Raw genomic sequence first — 19360 nt, 5'->3', positions numbered from 1 at the left:
GGTGGGGTGCGACTGCGCAGGCGCGCTGCCCGCCCACGTGATGCACCTCCCTTCAGCGCAGCCGCCCACTCCCTCCCGCCGTCGGCTGACGTGGAGGGCCGGAGGTGCCGGCTGCGGCGGCAGCAGCGGCGGAGGCTGCTGCCTGCGCCGAGGCTCGCGGGCGGCGGGCCCGGGTGAGTGCACACCCGGCGCGCGGCCGGGCTCCCGGATGTGTCACCTTGTCCCGCTGCAGCCGAGATGCCGGGGGAGTGGGGCATTCCACACCCCCTCCGTGGGTGTGTGGTGAGTGTGGGTGTGTGCGCGTCACCCCGCGTTCCTCGCTGCGGTGCCCGCTGTGTGTCTGCATGGGTTGGGGCCCCGCGCAATGAGGGGGTGTGGCCGCTATTGCCTGCCCCAGTGGGTTTGTCCCCTTGGTCTGGTGCCCTTTTGCGAGCGAGGCCCTGGGATGCCGGAGCGAGGGTGGGAGTAGTCGCTTTGTGCGCATTCCCCCGCTGCCCGTGCCTCGGCCGGTGCGTGGCTGACACCCCCTGCTGGGTGGAGGGGCCCGCGCTCGCGTGTCGCCTCGTGGTCCCCTTTGTGTCGGTGTCCGCGCTCCCTGGCGGCTGCGGGGGCGCTCTCGGCCTCGCGGGTGGCCCCCCCTTTGTGTCACTGCCCATGTCTGTGGGCTGCGCGTTCCCCAGCGCGCGTGGCCGCGCCTCCTGTAATCGCGACCCCCGCCTAGAGCCTTGCTCGCGCGAGTGTGCGTCCTCGCGTGTCTCCGAGTGTCCCCAGAGTGTCTGCGCATGGGTTCTGTCGAGTGCGTGATCTCATGTGTGCGGGTTTAGTTTTGTCGAGTGGGTATCTCTTGTGTGCGGGTTTCGTTGGTGCGTGTTCGTGAACGTTCGTGCACATCCCTTGCTGTGTGTGCGTGTGTTCACGACTCTGTTGTCACCTGTTTTCGTGTGAACTGGCAGTCCAGTCCAGGGCCTGTCCCTACGGAACGGACCCAGGAGGGGGGTAACCTCGCCGCTCCCCTCGCCCCCGCGCCTCTTTCTGAGCATCTTCCCCCACAGACGCTAAAGGGAAGGGGGGTGGACAGGATCGAGTCTGGCGAGTTGCTCCGCAGTGTTGACGCTGCCAGTTGCTCCGCAGTGTTGACGCTGCCAGTGTGGCTTCTTCAGCCAGCCTGTTCAGGGCACAGAATAGAGGGATCAAAGATAAAAAATGGAGCCGAGACAGGTGAATTTGGGCTGGTACCAGTTCGCCGTGCGTTTTCAAACAGAGGCGCCCTGGACGTCAGAACCCCCTCAGTTGCAGAGACCTTTCAAAATATATGCACACGCCTGCTGGGCGATGCTGTCCTTAGCCGTTCTTGATGATATTTAATGGTTTGTAGAGTATTTTATGGCATTCACCTAAATCGCTTTCCATTTTGCCCAACATCCTGGCGAGGGAAACGAGGTAGAAATCTTACAGATTTTACTCCTGCGGAGGGAGCGTTTTCCTTATAACTACGGCTCTAGTTACGACATTTTTTTGTTGCAAGAAATTTGCGATTTATGCTAAGGAAAATGGGATATATTATAAGGATACCTAGGGTAAGAAACTTCAAACCCATTAGGGAACCAGCTACTGCTCCGTTTGCTCAAGGTTTCATGCTCTGCCGCAAGGGCTGCGTTTTGGTGCCTTTGTTCTGCCCAATTTTCTTATTGTCTAATTTTCCTTTTTTTTTAATTTTTGAAATATTTCAAATATCAAATACAGAGGGGGGAGCTAACCAATCCGTGATTCAGATTTTACAGACGTGATTATTTAATATTTTGCCAAATTTACTTCAGATTTTTTTTTAAAGAAATAAAATTGCTCTCAGTTCCTTCCCCTCCTTTTCTAGAGATAGCCACTGCGTTGAGGTTTGTGTATATCTTTACTCTGCATATTTTATACTTTGATCATGGTGAATCCACACACAATATATTCTATTGTTTTTAAACTTTAATGGTATTAAAATATACATGCCTTTTTGCAACTTGCTTTTTTTTTTTTTTGCTCAGCATCATATTTTGAGGTTGATATATGAACAAATTGAATAACTGTGATATCTTTGGTTCATTCATTTTAATTGCTGGTATAGAATTGCATTGTATGAATATACCATATTTATTTATACATTCCGCTGTTGATAGACTTTGAACTTGTTTCGGTTTTTGACTCTTAAAAACAGTCCTGCAATAAATATCTTTGTACTTGTCTGCTTGTGCACACATTTGGAAGTTTTCTGTAGGAAATACAACTAAGTAGTAGATATGCTGGATTGTAGGCTATGTGCATCTTCAACTTAACCAAATATCACAGAAGCTCTCGAAGTGGTTGTACCAATTTTCACTGTCACTGGTGTTGAGTGAGAACACCATTTCCTCACAATCCTGCTAACACTTTATATGTTATTAGACTTTACATTTTTGCCGTCTCTTTACTGACCAGCTTCCTTAGGACTTTTGGTTGCTGCTAAATTTGCTCGTAGCCACCTTGGCTTCTTTTGTAGCCCTGTGTCAGCCTATGGATTTATCTCTTGCAGCTAATTGGCTTAGTCTTTATCTCCTTTGGTTCTCATAAGAGTAATTCCAATGAACATTTATTGTATACCTAATGCATGTCAGTTCCTATGGTTGATGTATAGATAGAATTTTCATGATATGTTAAATATGTACCTCTTTAGTGGCAGATGAGGTGATTTAATTATAAGTATTTTTTTCATATGATGAATGTTTAAAAAAATTTTTCTTTTCCTCTCCATTTTATTGTAGTATTTGATAAATTCAAAATATATGTAAAACATATGCAAGCTGTATAGCAAAACAATAAAATGAACATCTATGAATTCACCACTCAATCTAATTATCAAAATGACCAATATTGAATGTGCTTACTTCCAGAGGTGACTACTATCCTGAATTGTGTATATCATGCCTTGTTTTTAAAAATGATTTTATCAGATATGTATACATCCCTCAAAAATGTATTGTATGGTTTCTGTTGTTTTTGAGTGGAAAAAATCATATTGGGTATAGTTTTCTGGGACTTGCTTATTTCACTTGATGTTATGTTTCTGAGTTACTAATATTGGGTATAGATGTAAGTCATTAATTTTCACTGCTGTGTAATATTCCATGTGTGAATATAACACAGTGTGTGCATTCTTCTGTTGATGGGCATTTTGGTTGTTTCTCGGTTTTGCTGTTATGAAGATTCTTGTACATACTTTTTGGTTCACAGTTGTAAGAATTTCTCTAATTTTCACACTGGGGTATATGAGCCCCAGAGTAGTAATGAAGATTTGCTAAGGAGTGTGTGGGTACAAATAATGTTAATGAATCAGTTTCTAGATCATTACATTCCATAGGTACACTTTCCTAAAATTGGTAATACCTGCGGCTTCCTGCTAGTGCTACTTTCTCACCTTATGTTTCTGACGTTGCACTTTACATAAGAAAGGCAAACCACAGGTTCTTGTGGAATCTTACTGTGGCACTGCCCTAAGTGGGAAAATTCCCTTGGGGAGAACAAAGGGATAATTTTTTTTTTTTTTTTGAGTGGAGTTTTGCTCTTTTTGCCCAGGCTGGAGTTTAATGGCACGATCTCAGTTCACTGCAACCTCTGCCACCCAAGTTCAAGTGATTCTCTTGCCTCAGCCTCCCAAGTAGCTGGGATTACAGGCGCACACCACCACACCCAGCTAATTTTGTATTTTTAGTAGAGACGGGATTTCACCATGTTGGCTAGGCACGTGTTGAACTCCTGACCTCAGGTGATCTACCCGACTTGGCCTCCCAAAGTGCTGGGATTACAGGCTTAAGCCACTGTGCCCGGCCTACAAAGGGATACTTTAAAATATCACTATAGTGTTAGGGAAAGCCTCTTTTAATCCTGGCACTTCCCCATCCATTTCCTTAAGAGATACATTTCCAATAAAGTTTCATTTTTTATATTATCAGGGTATATTTTTTGGCCAACCATATGCTGGTAATAATTATACATTTAAAAGAATGAGATATCAGTTTTACTTTAAAATGTTACTGTGATATTCTAGAAAGTCAAATTCACCCTTTGCAATTATTTAATCTAATAGTGATATTTTTAAAATGTCACCTTAATGGGTAAAGGGTATGTAATTTTAAAAAGCACTTTTAGTGGTTGGTGAGCAAAAAAAAAAAAAAGGGAGGGGGATGTTGGAATACCACCATGTTAATTTGTTCAGCAGCAAAAGCAAAAGAAAAGAGAAAGAAATACTGCCATACCACTATAGTAAGCTGTTTGTTAGAAATGGGATTGCTAGATCAAGAGGTATGAATGATCAGCTTTACAAAATAATGTCAGATTGCTTTCTGAAGGGGTGGTATCAGTTTGTACTTTGGCCAGCAGTTTTGTCTGTTTATATACTTTGATCAACAGTGTGTAAGAGTTACAGTTGATCTACAACCTCTCCAACACTTGTTATTGTCAGACTTAGTATTTGCCAATGGAATGGGTATGAAATGATGCATTGTGGTTTTAATTTGCATTTTTTTGTTATTAATGAGATTGAGCATCTTTTGTATGTTTATGAACTGTCTTTGTTTCCTTTTTATGAAATATCTAGTTATATATTTTACCCTTTGTTCTGATGAGTTGTCTTTTAAAAAGGATAAACTGGTAACATTGATGATGTGCATTGTAAATATCTTCTGGTTTGTGGCCTGTCTTTCTACTCTTTATGGTATATTTTGGTGAATAGAAGTTCTTAATCTTATCATAATCTAATTGGAACCTTTCTTGCCTTGGGCTTATAAAGACATTCCTCTATTTCTTTTTAGAGGTTTTAAAATGATATCTTTCGCAATTAAGTTCGTAATTCATCCGGAATTGATTTTTGTGTATGTTGTGAGATAGTGATCCACATTCATTTTTCCTGTGTGGTTCTAATTATCCCCGTACCATGTATTGAATTGGCCCTCTGTTCACCAATGATCTGCTGTGCCATACTTTTACATGTTTAGTTACTACCTTCATGGGTCTGTTTTTGGCTTGCCTTTTGGTGTCACTTGTCACCTTGTCTGTCTCTGTGTTCATACCACACTGTCTTAATCATTAATACTATAGTTTTACTTGAAATCTTGGTATCTGGGAAGGACTTTAATCTCACCTGTTTTTGGTCATTTGTTCTTAATAATTAACTTGTTACATGACATGAATAACCCTTTGGGTATTAATTGGAATTAATTGAATCAGTTTGGGGGAGAATCAAAATCTTTAAGATTTTGAACCTTTTTATCTAAGAATATGGTATGTATCTCTATTTATGTAAGGTTTTAGTGTAGTTTTATGATTTTCTCCATAGAGATCTACTTTTTATATGTTGATTCTGATGTTATTGTTTTTGTTGCTATTATAAATGGTGGTACTCTTAAAGATTCTATTTTAACTTATTTGTTAGTAAATATTTTAACTTATTTATTGTTAAATAGAAATTTAATGAATTTTTTAAAATATTGACCCTTTAGTCATCCACTTGATAAACTTACTACTAATTTTTTTTCTGAAATTCCTTTGGGTTTTCTGTGTGGATAATTATATCACTTGCAAATAGTGACAGTTTTAGTTCTTTAATTCTAGTTATTTTTGCTTTTAATTTATTCATTTTTTTGGTCTTAAATGTGCTGGCATACTTTATACTTACGTTCAATGGAAGTGATTAGGGTTGTTCGTTAGAAGCGATTAGAGTGGGCATAGAGGTCTTGTTCTCAATTTTAAGGAGAATATTTCTCCGCTGAGAATTACATTTGCTATGAATTTTTGTAGATACCTTTGATTAAGTTAGGGATGTCTTTGCAGTTGTCACTTGCTTTTCTGCACTTGTTGAGAATATCTTGTGTCTTTTCTCCTTTAATCTGTTAAATGTAATGAATTCCATTTTGTAGATTTAAAACTTCATTTTCTTTTATATTCTTTCTTGACATAAACCCAAATTGGTCTTTATAGATTGTATTTTTATGAACTACTAGTTTGAATTTGCTCGTATTTTATTTAGATTTTTGTGTCTGTTTGTGACTAGAATCACCTCTCATTTTTCTTTATTGGCTGTCTTATCTGACTTTGGTATTAAAGTTACACTAACTTTATACCATGAGTTAGAGAGTAGTTGCTCTTTTTCTGTTCCCTGGGAGAGTTTGGATTGGAGTGATTTGTTTCTTAAAAGCTTGGTGGAACTTAACTATAAGGTCATTTGGATCTAATGTTTTCTTCATAGAATTTTAGTAGTAATTAGTTGAATAGTCATAGGACTGTTCAGGTATTCTATTTCTTTTAGTCAGTTTTGGTAAGTTTTAGAAATTTGTCCTTTTATCATAATTTTTAAGTTCTTCACATGAAGTTTATAGTTTTTTTTTTTTTTTTGACATGGAGTCTCTGTCTGTTGCCCAGGCTGGAGTAGTACAATGGTGCCATCTCATTGCAACCTCCGCCTCCCGGGTTCAAGAGATTCTCCTGCCTCAGCCTCCCAAGTAGCTGGGATTACAGGAGTGCGCCACCATGCCTGGCTGATTTTTTTCTATTTTTAGTGGAGACGGAGTTTCACCATGTTGGCCAGACTGCTCACAAGCTCGTGACCTCAAGTGGTCCGCCCACCTCAGCCTCCCAAAGTGCTAGGATTATAGGCGTGAGCCACTGCTCATGGTATGGCATTAATTCTGTTTTTAATATCTGTTTTATTTGTGTATGTGTTCCCCTTTTCTCATTTTGAATGTTATTTATGTCTGACTTCTCTTTCTTGATCAGTCTTACTAAAAGTTTGTCCGTTTTTTAAATCTTGGCAAAGGATTAACTTTTGGCCTAATTTGTTCTATTATTTGTTTTTTATTTCATTGATCTTTTTTCTCTTTTATTATTTCATTTTACTTTCAGTTTGTTATTTAACTATTTTTCTCACTTAAATTACACACTTAGCATTAATTTTCAACATTCTTATTTCCTAGTATAAGCATGCAAGGCTATAAACTTCTTCAAAGTTCATTTTCGCTTTATCTAACATAATTTAATTTATAGTATTTGCATTAACTTTCAAATCTAAGTATTTTTTAAATTTCTATTTTGATTTTTTCTTTGACTTATGAGTTTCTTAGACGTTGTAAAATTTTCAAATGTGTCTGTATTGTTTTCCTTTAATTATTGATTTCTTAATTGTGTTGCCAGAGAATGTTTTATCTTTTTAACATCTTTTTTTTTTTTTTTTTTTGCCCTTGCTTTATGGCCTTGTACATAGTGAATTATTAGAACTGTTCTGTGTATTCTTGTGAAGAATATATATTCTGTAATTGTTAAGTGTCTATTAGGTAAAACTTGTTACTTGTGTAGTTCTGGTAGTCTTTATCCTTATTAATTTTGGTTTATCGTATCTTAACTTAGAGAAATGTGTTGCAATATCCTGCCATTACTAGTTTCTAACAGATTTCCTGTAGTTCTAACAATTTTTGTTCTTCTGTATTTTGAGACTTTTATTAGCTACGTGCAAGCTTAACATTGTTTTCCTAGTGGCTCAAACCTTCACTATATTGTGATCTTCTCTAAGTTTGCTTCTTTGTCTTAGAGGCTTTTTGTCTGATCCCATCTTTCTTTTGGTGCTAATTTACCTGGAATGTTCTTTTCCTTCATTTTACTTTGATTTTTTTTTTTTTTTTTTTTTTGAGACGGAGTCTCACGCTGTTGCCCAGGCTGGAGTGCAGCGGCGCGATCTCGGCTCACTGCAAGCTCCGCCTCCCAGGTTCCCGCCATTCTCCTGCCTCAGCCTCCTGAGTAGCTGGGACTAAGGCGCCCGCCACCGCGCCCGGCTAATTTTTTGTATTTTTAGTAGAGACGGGATTTCACTGTGGTCTCGATCTCCTGACCTTGTGATCCGCCCGCCTCGGCCTCCCAAAGTGCTGGGATTACAGGCTTGAGCCACCGCGCCCGGCCTACTTTGATTTTTTTAAGTGTCCTTACAGTTTAAATATCTCTTATAAGGGACATATTACTGGATTTTTCTTTTAATCTCACCTGACAACCTCTGTCTTTTTTTTTTTTTTTTTTTTTGAGACGGAGTCTCACTCTGTCACCCAGGCTGGAGTGCAGTGGCCGGATCTCAGCTCACTGCAAGCTCTGCCTCCCAGGTTTACACCATTCTCCTGCCTCAGCCTCCCGAGTAGCTGGGACTACAGGCGCCCGCCACCTCGCCTGGCTAATTTTTTTGTATTTTTTAGTAGAGATGGGGTTTCATCGTGCTAGCCAGGATGGTCTCGATCTCCTGACCTCGTGATCTGCCCGTCTCGGCCTCCCAAAGTGCTGGGATTACAGGCTTGAGCCACCGCGCCCGGCCGACAACCTCTGTCTTTTAATTGGTAAGTTCCAAGTGTCTTGGTTGGTGGTTGACTCAGTTTTAGATATTAAAAAAAATCTAAAAGTATTTTTATTTTACCTTTGTTCTTGACAGATCATTTTGATGGATGTACAGTTGTAGGTTGGTGTTTCTTTTCAGTCAGTAGGATAGGAATACTAGTCTACCGTTGCTTATGCAAAGTGTGCTGCCAGTTTTATTTATGCTTTTTCTTTTTCTTTTTTTTTTGAGATGGAGTCTTTCTCTGTTGCCAGGCTGGAGTGCAGTGGCGCGATCTCGGCTCACTGCAACCTCCGCCTCCCGGGTTCAAGTGATTGTCCTGCCTCAGACTCCCGAGTAAGTGGGACTACTGGCGCCTGCCACTACGCCTGGCCAATTTTTGTATTTTTAGTAGAGATGGAGTTTCACCATGTTGGCCAGGATGGTCTCGATCTGTTGACCTCAAAATCTGCCCGCCTCAGCCTCCTGAAGTGCTGGGATTACAGGCGTGAGCCACTGCGCCCAGCCTATTTATGCATTTTTGAAGAAAATGTCCTTTTTCTTTTAGTTACGTTGGATTTTCTGTCTTTCGTGTTACATCATTTCACTTCTAAGACTAGATAGAGATTATATTTATCCTATTTTGGATGCATGTGTTTCATGATTCTGCATTTTGTGTTTCATGAGATCTAGAAGTTTCTGAGCCCTGTATTCTTTAAATATTATGTCTCATTAATCTCTTCTCTCCTGCTGGAACTTTAACTGGATATATATATATACACTAAACTGTTTCCAGATCATTTATTCTTTGTCTTTCATATTTTTTATCTCTTTGTTTCTCTTTACCAGAATTTACAGTGCTGGGTAATTTCATAAGGCATATATTTTAGTTCACCAATTTTCTCTTCAACTGTGCCTAATATCCTCTGTTAGGATCTTTTTGGGATGGGTTAGAACCCGTCCCATCTTTTTTTTTTCTTTTAACGATTACGTTTTTAATTTCTAAAAGTTCTGCTTGGTTCTTTTTTGATATGCTCAGTCATTCTTCACATTCTCATGTTATATGCTGATTTTTATGACTCTATAGCTATTCTGTAGACTATATCAGACATTCCCAATGTCTGATATCCTTGGGGAGGGGATGTCTAAACTTAATTGCCTTTTTTTTTTCTTCTGTTGTCTCTCCCTCAATGTAGCTGTCACCTCATGTGTTTGGTGATCATTGATTACGAACTTCTGTTTGATCTTTGTGGGAATCTTGAGAGTCTAATTTGGGGATGCTTTCTTTCTGAAAGCATTTCTATCGGCTTTGTCTGGGAGCTAGGAAGTTTAGGTGGCATCACTTTTAAGTTCCTACGTTTTGCTTCTAGCCCAGAGCTCAGTGTCCTGATCCTACTACTGCTCTTGGTACCACCACTGGTAGCACTAAACTGTAGCCAAGTTTAATTTCTAGCTCAAGGTTTGTTGCTTTTGCATGGAGAGGGTGGCTTCAGATGTTCCCCTATTTCTATGGTCTCAGCAAAATCATCCAAAAAGTGTTTTTTTTTTTTTTAAATCTAGGATCTACCTTTTTCCTCCCAATAGTACCTTCCCCCAGAGTGCCTAGTTCACCATAACTGATGGGGTCAGAAGCTCTTTATTTTAATATTTAATTTTAGTAGTATATTTTTGTTTGTATTAGAAAAAATTTTATGGTACCAAACAAGCTTTCTTGGTGATATCAACATTTCTATTAAAACTAGTTTGCATCTAAGTTAAGATTTGAGTTATCCTAAAGAAAACTATTAAGTAAATGGCAGTACAGATGACAAGTGGATGGCACAGTATATCCTCTAGATCCATAGTGACCCTACAGAGAGAAACCTGTGATGGCCAAACAGTGTGAAAACGGCTGTCAGAGACATGGGTAGGATGCTCTTGTTTATAGAGAAGAGGTGCAAAAATCAACTTGATCGTAGTAGGAAGATCAGGAAATGCTTCCTGGAATTGGGTATTAAGAACTGATAGCATTAGGTGGTTACAGAATAAGTTTTGTTTGGGAAGGACTGGGGTATGACTGGCTTCTAGGTTGTGTGTTGTGGAGTGACTGGGGATAAAAGCAGGAGCAAGATCACAAAAGGCCTTCTATGCTTATATTAGGGAAGTTAGACTTTATTTTCAAGCTGAAGGGAAGCTGTTGCATGGTTTTAAGCAGTACAGTCACATGATAAGAGTTTTAGAGGGTGCCAAGATTGAAGGCAAGCCTGACCAGTTAGGAGACTGCTTGTTAAATTAGTTCAGAGGAGAAACAGTGAAGGCAGTGGCACTGGGCATGAAGAAGTATTTGTGTGCTAATTTTAGATTTCTTAGGGAAGCAGAAATGACAAGAGTTTGTGGTCAGTTGGACAGAAATGTTGAAGGAGAATGAGGAGACTAGGTTGACTCCCAGGGTTTAGGTTTGGGTAGTAAAATGGCATGTGGAACAATTAACTGATAAACAACATACAGAAAGAGGAAAGAACTTGGTTTCATATGTTTGTTTTTGAGGAAAAGATGTTTGTTTTTGAACTTACTGATTCAGAGGGGCTTGTGGGACATCTTGGTTAAGATCCTGTTGTAGTTCTAGTAGGGTCTAGAAGTCAAAAGATACAACCTCGCCTGGAAGGATTTGGGAGTCTTCAGCATTTGGAAGTTTGGAAGCCATTGCTTACTGTAGTGCATATGAGATAATTTAAACTGGGTACATAGATAAGCACTTGAAAAAATTTTAATAGATAGGAATTTAATGTGTATGAGAAACATAACTTGCACATCTAACCTTTGATAATCATGGACATCATCACTTAGGCCAAGCGAGCTCAATAAAAGGGAAATACTAACTAAAAGTATATGTGATACATGGAAATGGCAAAAATCATGGTGAAGCTATGCAAACGATGCAAGTTCAGAAAGTGCTGTGTTAAGTCATGGGTGTGGTGGATAAATTCACCCAAGGAGAGAGTAAGAGTGAGAAGAAAAGAGAGTTGACATTGGGTGGCGGGGAATGGAGAAGAAGAGCCCATGAAGGAAACTGAGGAAGAGCAGCCAGACGAATAGGAGGAAAACCAGGAGAAGATGGTCTTTGGAGTCCAAATGAAGAGTTCTGAGGAGGAAGTGGTCCACAGTGTCAAGTAAGTTGTAAGCTGAAAAGTGCTCTTTGGATTTAGCAATTAAGGTAGACTATTTAGCTGGAAGCATCCAAACAGTGGATTTTAAAAATACTCATCTAACGTTAATGTTAATAATAGCTGGTATTTATAGCATTTCCCATATACCTGGTACTCTTCAAAGCACTTAGCATGTATTAACTGATTGATCAGGTAGGTAATATCGTTATCCCCATTTGATATGTGAGGAAACAGAAGCAGTACAGAGAGGTTAAGTAACTTGCCCAAGATCACACACCCAAGGAAACAAGAGAGCCAGGATTCAAGCCGAGAGTCTTGGCTACAGAGTCCATGTTCTTAACCACTTTGTCACATTGCCTCTCTAGTTAAAATACAAGGCCGGGTGTGGTGGCTTACGCCTGTAATCCCAGCACTTTGGGAGGCCGAGGCTGGTGGATCACAAGGTCAGGAGTTCAAGACCAGCCTGGCCAATATGGTGAAATCCTGTCTCTGCTAAAAATACAAAAATTAGCCAGGCGTGGTGGTGGGCGCCTATAATCCCAGCTACTTGGGAGGCTGAGGCAGGAAAATCGCTTGAACCCGGGAAGTGGAGGTTGCAGTGAGCCGAGATCGTGCCAGTGCATTCCAGCCTGGGTGACAGAGTGAGACTCCGTCTCAAACAAACAAACAAACAAAAAATAGAAAATAAAATTTACCCCAGTGTCGTAATTATGGTACAATTGGTGCTGTGTGTGTTACCAGTGAGATTTGCCAGACTTGAATGACCAGTATCAGTCTGCCAGGTATGAGCGCATTAATTGTATTGTAATTGACGCCATGATGTGTGGGCTGTGACAGTTCTTGGCTCTTTCTGTATTTTATGCCAAAAAAATTTGTAAGACAAGTGAGTTTAGCATATACCTCACATCATGTGCTATAGTTTGGGTGCTCCATCCAGTATCTTATGTTTTCTGGTCATGGTTCACTTTTAGAGTTAAATTTTTTTAAACTCTAGAAATATTCATGCAAAGTAGGTCAGGTTCTAGACATTATAGATAAGCAGTCTTTTGTGGAAGGTCATTAGTGATCTTCATGAAAGCAGTTTCCCTTGAAAGGTCGAAGTGGAAACCAATTCTAGGAGACCGAGAGTGAATGAGAAGGAGGATTCAGATGGGTGAAAAATGAAGAGTTCTTGATGAAGTTGAAGAATGGCTGTGGTAGGAAATCAGGAAGACATGAGCCATAATGACTCTTGGCTATGATCAGAGAGGAGTTAATAAAAAGTTTTACAACTGGTTTTGACCCAGGTAGTGATCTGAGGTGTCACTCTCGGGTGGGAGAGCCTAGTGAGGTAGGCAGTGAAGTTCATGTTAGTTGAGGAGGTTGTTAAACTACAAGGCTAGAATATTGTGTGCATGGACCTCGATGTGGCTGGGATGATGTCAGAATTTGGAGGAAAGAGAAAAACACTGTGAACTAGTTGCCAGTGATCTTGAAACATTACAGTAACCAAGAGATAAATGGGTGACAATGACAGGAAAAGTAGATGTAGTAAAAGAGAGTGTTTGAGAACAGAAGCTATGACAACTAAAGACTGGATTTGAATCCTTCCTAGCTTGGTGACATGAGCAAATTACTTAAGTGAGCGTTTTCCCATCTTTACTGTGGAGATGATGATAATTGTGCCTGCTAAGAAGAACTGCTTGAGGATTAGTGAAATTATGCATGTAAAACATTTGGTACAGTGTGTGACACATAGTACAAATAATTTGCTAGGAAGATTGTTATTATTCTTCACTTGTGAGATTGTGAAGTTTTCATACAGCAATTTGGACATCATGAGATGGATTGATTAAATACATAGATTTGTATTTCAAGGACTGGTGGTGGTCTTGCTTTGGAAAGAAGAAACTTGGTTTATCCTAACAATAGTAGGATAATAATGGTGAAGTGAGAGGTACAAGGAATAGTGTTAATGATGTGCTGGCGATGATAAGAAAAGAAAGCCATTATATGAGCAAGAGCTAGAAGTAATAAAATGGTGCATTTTTCAGTGATGTTTAGCCTATGTAGCTATTCTCTGATAACTATAAAAATCCTTATTATTAAAGTTTCTTCAGGAAAAAAAAAAAAAAAAACCCTTAGTCTGAAACTTTAGCACTAACCCCCTTGGTCCCCCATTGAAATAAGTATTTTTAAAACATGGCTTTTGATAATGTGAGGGTTTTTTCCTTTTTGCAGTTTAGCAGTGCTGATTGTGTATTGCAGTAGTTGTGAGAGCGTTAGAAGCAGCAGTTGATAGGAGGATGGAAGGTCTGGATGCTGCCTTGAGGAGTTAGGAGATTGGCAGACTTCCCCTGTACCACTCTAGCCCTACTCCTTTGCCCAAGATAGAAACACACTGCGAGATGAGTAGGAAAATATGAGCAGTTGATAGGAAAGTTCTCAGCGGAGTCAGGATTTAGTTGAGGTTGAGAATATAACAGTTTGTGTATGATGAAATGGCGCATTTCACAGAATGCAGTAAAAGCAGGTAGGGTACAAGTGCAGCAAGGGGAAGATGTCTTTTCTTCATTCAGCAAACACTTATTTGAGAGCTTACCATGTGCTAGGCACATACAGAGATAAATAAGATGCCCTTAGTGATCCTCCATTTAAAGGAGACATGTAAACAGATTAACTTAGAGTAGAGATGGTGAATATGTGAACCTAAGGAAAGGAAGAAATAGATTAAATTATCTGGAGAGAGTCAGGGGAAAAGTCAGCAGAATGGGGACGAGAATCTTTCGGAGCTCAGTGTTCTGGTAGAAGTTATTTCCTTGGGACATAGGTTCCAAGTATTTTTCTAATATACCATAGAAGCCAGGAAAACTTTCTTCTGTCATCTCAAATGATTTAATTACTGACTTGAGTTTGTGTTGTCTCCTTAGACTTGTGCATCATGGACAATTTTGCTGAGGGAGATTTCACTGTGACAGATTATGCCTTGTTAGAAGATTGCCCTGATGTGGACGATTGTGTCTTTGCTGCTGAATTTATGAGCAATGATTATGTTCGTGTGACTCAGCTTTACTGTGATGGGGTGGTAAGTAGGTTTGCTAATTTTTCATTTTTGACATTGTGTACTGAAGGTTTTCTGGTTTAGGGCTCTCTGAGTAAAGATGTTTTTGTGGTATGTGCATTTTGACAGGGAGGTACACATGCTGTTGAAAAGTTGATTTGAGAAGGGAAAGTAAGCACTGGCTCAAAAATAAGATTGTGGAATGCCAGAAGACAAGTGGTGGCAAAAGGTGGTTTTCTGACAGGGAATTAGAAAAGCTCTTGGGGAGAGCCATAGAAGCAAACTCAGGAAATACTGTAAAAAGGGTCTCAAATTAAGCCTCATTGGCTGAAGATGTGTTTGAAGCTATAATATAAATAAATGTCCACTGAAAGTTCTTTGGTTAGTTCTGGTAATCCTTAGATCAAAAATCAAGAACTGTACTTTTCCATTTTATTAGACACAAATAAAAATAATTTTCTTCTTTTTAGGGTATGCAATATAAAGATTATATCCAAAGTGAGAGGAATTTAGGTGAGTACATTGGTATTTTTAATGTTAATATATGGAAATACTATAAAGGGAGGTCCACCCATCCTGTCATAACAATACAACAGATTTCTATGCCTTTTAAACATGTATTCTTACTAGTTTTTCACTAGAAGTCAGAACTTTTCTTTGTTAAAATAGAGTTTTAGCCAGCACTTAAATATTCTTAACATTTAACAGGCTAAAATACTTCATTCATTTCTTCCCTCTCCATATCCATTTTTGCCTTTTTACTATTAACAGTGTTGATTCATTAAAAAATGAGGCACAAACATTAATTTTAAACTTCTTTTTAAATTAAGAATTTGACATCTGCAGTATATGGTGTAGTAAACCAATTTCTGTCCTGCAAGATTATTGTGATGCCATTAAAATAAACATCTTCTGGCCACTTCTGTTTCAACATCAAAACAGTTCTGTAATATCACGATTGCATCCCTGTGTGGACGCCAAGTAAGTTACTATATGTTACTCATTTTGTATGGGCAGTGGTAAGCATGTTACCCAATACAAAGGAATGCAAGTTCACTGGAAGACTTATGTCTTATTCTTGTATGCTGCTCAACTTTTGTCTAATAGGGTGGAAAAAACAAAGCTTGAGATTTGGATGTGAATGAATAATTGTAACATAATCAGTGAAATTCTGAATAGTACTAGATGGTAGACTAGAAGCTGAGTCAGGAAGAATTAACATGTTTGTTTATAAATATCAGTGTTATAGTACAGAAGAGAGGAAAAAGATACAGTATTTTGTTCATTGAATAAATAGCTTAGTTATTGTTACCTAGAGTGAAGAAAAAGAGAACTTATTTTTTTAATGGTTTGAGATACATAGTTAAGCATGAAGTTAAATGAATTTGTATATATGATAATCTAATCTTTTAAAAAATAAATTTGTCTTTAAGCAATTCACGTGCTTCTGAGATAAGTTTGAAGAAATTACAACATCTTGAGTTGATGGAAGATATTGTGGATTTGGCAAAGAAAGTTGCTGTAAGTGGTAGAATGTAGGTTCCCCCTGAGCCCTTGGTTTAAATAATAAACATTTATATGGTGTTAGACTCATATGACTAATTTATAGCAATTAACAGGTAATGGTTTTCGTTTTGGTTAACCTGAGATGAATCTGCTATCCATCAGTGCGTGCTCAGTATTTGAGAGATCAGTGAAATGGTTGCTGTCAGGGTTCTACGCTGGGGCCCAGGACTGCATCTTGTCGTTAAAGGATAGAAGTTGGAACTTGTCACAGAAAGCGGTGCATGGGTTCATAGAAACCTTTGCCACCGGTTCTGAAAGTGATGTGCTCCATCTGTTGATATAAAATCACATCACCATCAACAAATATTTTGTCTTTGGGTAGGTAGACTATCAGGGCAGATTTGAGGAGGTGTCCTTCCTTACACTGTTGAGATAAGTTGAGAGTTTTTGTGGTTTTAAAATTTTTTTTGAAAGCTGTTGGATAGCTTTTTAAATTTCAGTTGGTTATGGAGTCAAGTGTTGTTCTTGGTACTATTAAATTTAGAAAGGGCATTCTGATGTTTATTTTCTGCAGTAGTTATTTGCAGTAACATACAAATGTTAGCCACCACACCTGGCCTAGTGTGAGCCACCACGCCTGGCCTAGTGCAATGAACTTTGAAAATTCATGTCGGCTGGTCACAGTGGCTCTTGTCTGTAATCCCAGCACTTTGGGAGGCTGAGGCAGGTGGATCATTTGAGGTCAGGAGTTTGAGACCAGCCTGGCCAACATGTTGAAACCTCGCCTCTACTAAAAATACAGAAATAAGCTGGGTGGTAGTGGCACGTGCCTGTAATCCCAGCTACTTGGGAGACTGAGGCAGGAGAATCGCTTGAGCCTGGGAGCAGGAGGTTGTGGTGAGCTAAGATTGCGCCACTGCACTCCAGACTGGGTGATACAGTGAGACCCTGTCTGAAAAAAAAAAAAAAACAAACTCGCATGTCTAAAGATTACACTAAGTTATTTTACTACTAGAACCCTATGGGAGACTATTTTGGAATTTCTTGTCTTAGGGTCTTAAGGGGTAACTTGGTCATGTAAATGCTTGTTGGAAGTGTACTATTGTGTACGTATAGTAGTGTTACTAAAATGTAGGCCATTTTTCCATTAGAAAATTCAAGTAGAATTGACTGAATAAGGAAAAAATATGTCCTTTTTTTATTTTTCAGAATGATTCGTTCCTCATTGGAGGCTTATTGAGAATTGGTTGTAAAATAGAAAATGTAAGTGGTTAAACACAGAACCTGGCACAGCCACTGTGGATGAGTGGCAGTTACCTCACTGCTCATTTCCCCTTGTATTGAGTCCATACGCTCAATGTTCTATATGTGGGGTTTGGTAGTATTGACTTCTATATTTTCCTTAAGCAGACTCCTCATTTTGGGGGTTTGGATCTTTTTTTTTAACCCATGTACATAGTATAATTTTGAGCCTATTTTACAAGTTGATTCTTTTTCTCTTTTAGATTATTTACCTGGCTTATGTTTCCCCAAATGAAATTATTAGGCCTCTGGTATGAATATTTTTTGATATGTAATTACTAGGTAATCTCCAGATTCAATGTTAAACCAATTTTAAATTATACTGATGCCATAAACATCTATGTTTACCTTAAGCCCATTGTTAACTTTAAATTTTGAAGTTACTTTAGATGCTAGAAGTACAAATAACGTTTCTGTGAATTCTTGATCCTTCATGGAGATCACTGTACTGAGTGCCCATTTGCCCAGACATATCTTCCCCTTGTTCTTTATCTCCTTATTCTTCTGTTTGTCACAGACCACATAAAATATGGAGTTCCTCTGGAGAACTTTAATCTATAAATTTAACCTTGGGGTAAGGATGGAGGTCTTTGTGTAGATGAGATCTGAGAACCCTCATCCACCTTGTTATATTGCACTCGCCTGCTACCCCAAGCAGTCTGGCCAGGTTGTAGACCTCAAATTCCAGGTCTGTAATAATTGCAGAAGCATCTTGAGCTCTGAGGGTGGTCTGAGGTCTCCCGAAGAGGTAGCATATGTGAGTCCATGGTATCTGTTAATTTACATGTCAGAGTTTGTCTACTCTAGGTTACGTGCCGGAGTAGCAAAAAATAAGTGGTTGCACCAGTTTTGTATTAAGGATCTGAAATACTTGCATAAGATGACTTTATAATGCCACATGCAAATTTAGAATTAATAACCAAATCCCCATTCTTCATTTCTCTTTTGAAACAGAAAATCTTGGCAATGGAAGAAGCTCTGAATTGGATAAAATATGCAGGCGATGTAACAATTCTAACTAAATTAGGATCAATTGACAATTGTTGGCCTATGTTAAGTATTTTCTTTACTGAATGTAAGTATAAATGCTTTAAATTGTTACTTGACTCAGTTTTTAAAGGTATTTGGGAAAGAGATGTGTAGTTATGTGATTTCTAATTTATCTTAGAAGTTTAAACTGATAAGAATAGATACTACACTTGATCTTAGCCAGAAGGCCGAGAAGCGATGTCTTCTTAGAATTTTTAAAAAATGTTTTTCAGGCCGGGCGCGGTGGCTCAAGCCTGTCATCCCAGCACTTTGGGAGGCCGAGGCGGGTGGATCATGAGGTCAGGAGATCGAGACTATCCTGGCTAACATGGTGAAACCCCGTCTCTACTAAAAATACAAAAAAAAAACTAGCCGGGCGTGGTGGCGGGCACCTGTAGTCCCAGCTACTTGGGAGGCTGAGGCGGGAGAATGGCGTGAACCCGGGAGGCGGAGCTTGCAGTGAGCCGAGATCACGCCACTGCACTCCAGCCTGGGTGACAGAGCGAGACTCCGTCTCAAAAAAAAAAAAAAAGGTTTTTCTTTTGTTATGTATGCCTGAAAAAGAGAATTTCAAACCGGTAGTTAATTTTATTCTATATTTTTTGTCTTAATGATTTTTGTGACATCGTACTTTAAAAATTGTTGCTGAATGGATATCGTAAGCTATTATATGTAATACTCAGAGCCCACAACTAGGCCGGGCGCGGTGGCTCACGCCTGTAATCCCAGCACTTTGGGAGACTGAGGCGGGCAGATCACGAGGTCAGGAGATCGAGACCATCTTGGCTAACACGGTGAAATCCCGTCTCTACTAAAAATACAAAAGAATTAGCCGGGGATGGTGGCAAGTACCTGTAGTCCCAGTTACTCAGGAGGCTGAGGCAGGAGAATGGCGTGAACCTGGGAGGCGGAGCTTGCAGTGAGCCGAGATGGCGCCACTGCACTCCAGCCTGGGCGACAGAGACTCCATCTCAAAAA

General features: G+C 39.5%; 1 protein-coding gene and 1 pseudogene across 1 annotated transcript in view; one reads left to right on the top strand and one right to left on the bottom strand.

The window, feature by feature from the left end:
• Positions 1–77: 77 nt before the first annotated feature.
• Positions 78–19360, top strand: part of TTC3 (tetratricopeptide repeat domain 3) — a 121000-nt gene continuing 101717 nt past the window's right edge. Inside the window, exons 1-7 of the mRNA XM_005595963.5 lie at positions 78–173; positions 14415–14569; positions 15016–15058; positions 15376–15526; positions 15979–16066; positions 17261–17314; positions 18308–18428. Of these exons, the coding sequence (XP_005596020.4) occupies positions 14426–14569; positions 15016–15058; positions 15376–15526; positions 15979–16066; positions 17261–17314; positions 18308–18428 (601 nt within the window). The 5' untranslated portion in view covers positions 78–173; positions 14415–14425. The remainder of the gene's footprint in view (positions 174–14414; positions 14570–15015; positions 15059–15375; positions 15527–15978; positions 16067–17260; positions 17315–18307; positions 18429–19360) is intronic.
• LOC123572712 (U2 spliceosomal RNA) lies at positions 18469–18582 on the bottom strand (annotated as a pseudogene).

Source organism: Macaca fascicularis, chromosome 3 (genome assembly GCF_037993035.2).
Source record: "Macaca fascicularis isolate 582-1 chromosome 3, T2T-MFA8v1.1".
Taxonomy (NCBI): Eukaryota; Metazoa; Chordata; class Mammalia; order Primates; family Cercopithecidae; genus Macaca; species Macaca fascicularis.
The sequence above is the reverse complement of the archived record's forward strand: the minus strand, read 5'-3'. Positions and strand labels throughout refer to the sequence as shown.